General features: G+C 37.5%; 1 protein-coding gene across 1 annotated transcript; it reads right to left on the bottom strand.

Moving 5' to 3' along the window:
* Positions 1-247: 247 nt before the first annotated feature.
* On the bottom strand, positions 248-1,130 carry LOC133198701 (uncharacterized). The gene is made up of 2 exons (XM_061334723.1): positions 809-1,130; positions 248-573 (listed from the first exon to the last, which is right to left on the bottom strand). Exons 1-2 carry the CDS (start codon positions 1,094-1,096, stop codon positions 412-414), a joined length of 450 nt encoding a protein of 149 aa, XP_061190707.1. The 5' UTR covers positions 1,097-1,130; the 3' UTR covers positions 248-411.
* Positions 1,131-1,456: the final 326 nt, after the last annotated feature.

The raw sequence follows: 1,456 nt of genomic DNA, 5'->3' as shown, positions 1-1,456 counted from the left end.
TCCTGAGTTTGAGTCTCCTATGCTATTTGTATACTTTATTCCAACTATTTTTTGTCTTCTGTGACCATTTAAATTAAAACTGTAAAGGCTACTTTTCCTAAATCTACAGTTCTCCGATGCGCCGGAACGTTTTCAAACGTCGCGGGATCGCCATTTTCCGTCTGTTAACAGTATTACTGCTATTTCAGATGCCTGGGAAACTGCCTAAATTGGGCAAGTGCATTGAAATTCCGATTTGACCCCACAAGTTAAATTTCTAATTTCTTCTTCATCTAGCTTGGGGAAATTCAAAGAATCAGATGAAACTTCCCAGTTGGATGACCTCTTGTCAAGTGCATTTTCTTCCACAAATATCTTTAGACTGTTTACTCTCTTTGACAGTATTGCATCTTGGTTGCAAGAGCTTCATCATCAGCTGCATTTCCTGTAGAAAGGGTGGTAAATACTTATTGGAAATTGCACACACAATTCGCACATAGTCCCCAATGAAGGGACCTGGTTTGTTGGGAGGGTATGTGCAAGATATTTCCAACGTTTAATCCTGGAATTGGCAGCCTCAACAACCCAACGAATCTATAAATAAATATTGAAAAAGTAAAGCAATAAGTAAATTATGTAAATAAAAATCTTTAATCTTAAACGTGTATCAAAAACGTGTATAAAAAAAAAAGCCAATGACTTTATTGCAGCATATCCCTATGCTCAGTATTTGAACATCAGATTAAAAGAAACAAAATTAGAATTTTCTTTAATTAAATCTTCACTGCATATTCTGAAATTGGTAACTCATATCTTTACATGTACTTACCTTTGTAACCAAACGACTGGCATTTGCATCAGGTTTCGGCATTTGTCTTTCCCCTTTGGCAAGAAGATGAGGCATGTAGGCTTTAATCCCAAACTCCTCCAGAACTCCAAGAGCATCACGGAATCCCCTGTCAACTATGAATATATCTTCGTCCTGAAACCAGTTCTTGATGTCTTCTATATTAGATTTCAACATATGATTCAGGATGGCTGCATCATTGTTTCGACTGTCAGCAAGATAGGGACCAACTACTGTCAGGAAATATCCATCCGTTGAGACAACAACCATAGGCTTCACCAAGGGTCTGCCTTTATGGATGTTGTATGTCAGTGGTCTGGTGTGGTTTGCTATCACTTCTTGGCGAGATATATGCTGTAATCCTACGTTTTGTGGAACAAACGTTTTCATTAGTGCAGTTCTGACAGTTGAAATAGCTCTTCGTATTGAAGACTATGAAATGCCAAATATGGTTGACATCAACTGGTTTGGAATTCCAGATCGCATTTTCAGTAGAAAAATTCCTAGAGACATTGTTGATGTTCTACTGGGTGTATTTTTAATGTCTGATTCTATCTCCTTATGCAGATCTGCAAAATGGTCTTTTGATATTCCAGTAAGAGTGATGAAATCCAGGTTGTTAAGGTATGA

The sequence above is a fragment of the Saccostrea echinata genome, unplaced genomic scaffold (assembly GCF_033153115.1).
Source record: "Saccostrea echinata isolate AGI-Se365-2 ecotype Australia unplaced genomic scaffold, CSIRO_AGI_Sech_v1 ptg000033l, whole genome shotgun sequence".
Taxonomy (NCBI): domain Eukaryota; kingdom Metazoa; phylum Mollusca; class Bivalvia; order Ostreida; family Ostreidae; genus Saccostrea; species Saccostrea echinata.
This window is presented reverse-complemented; position numbering and strand designations above follow the sequence as displayed.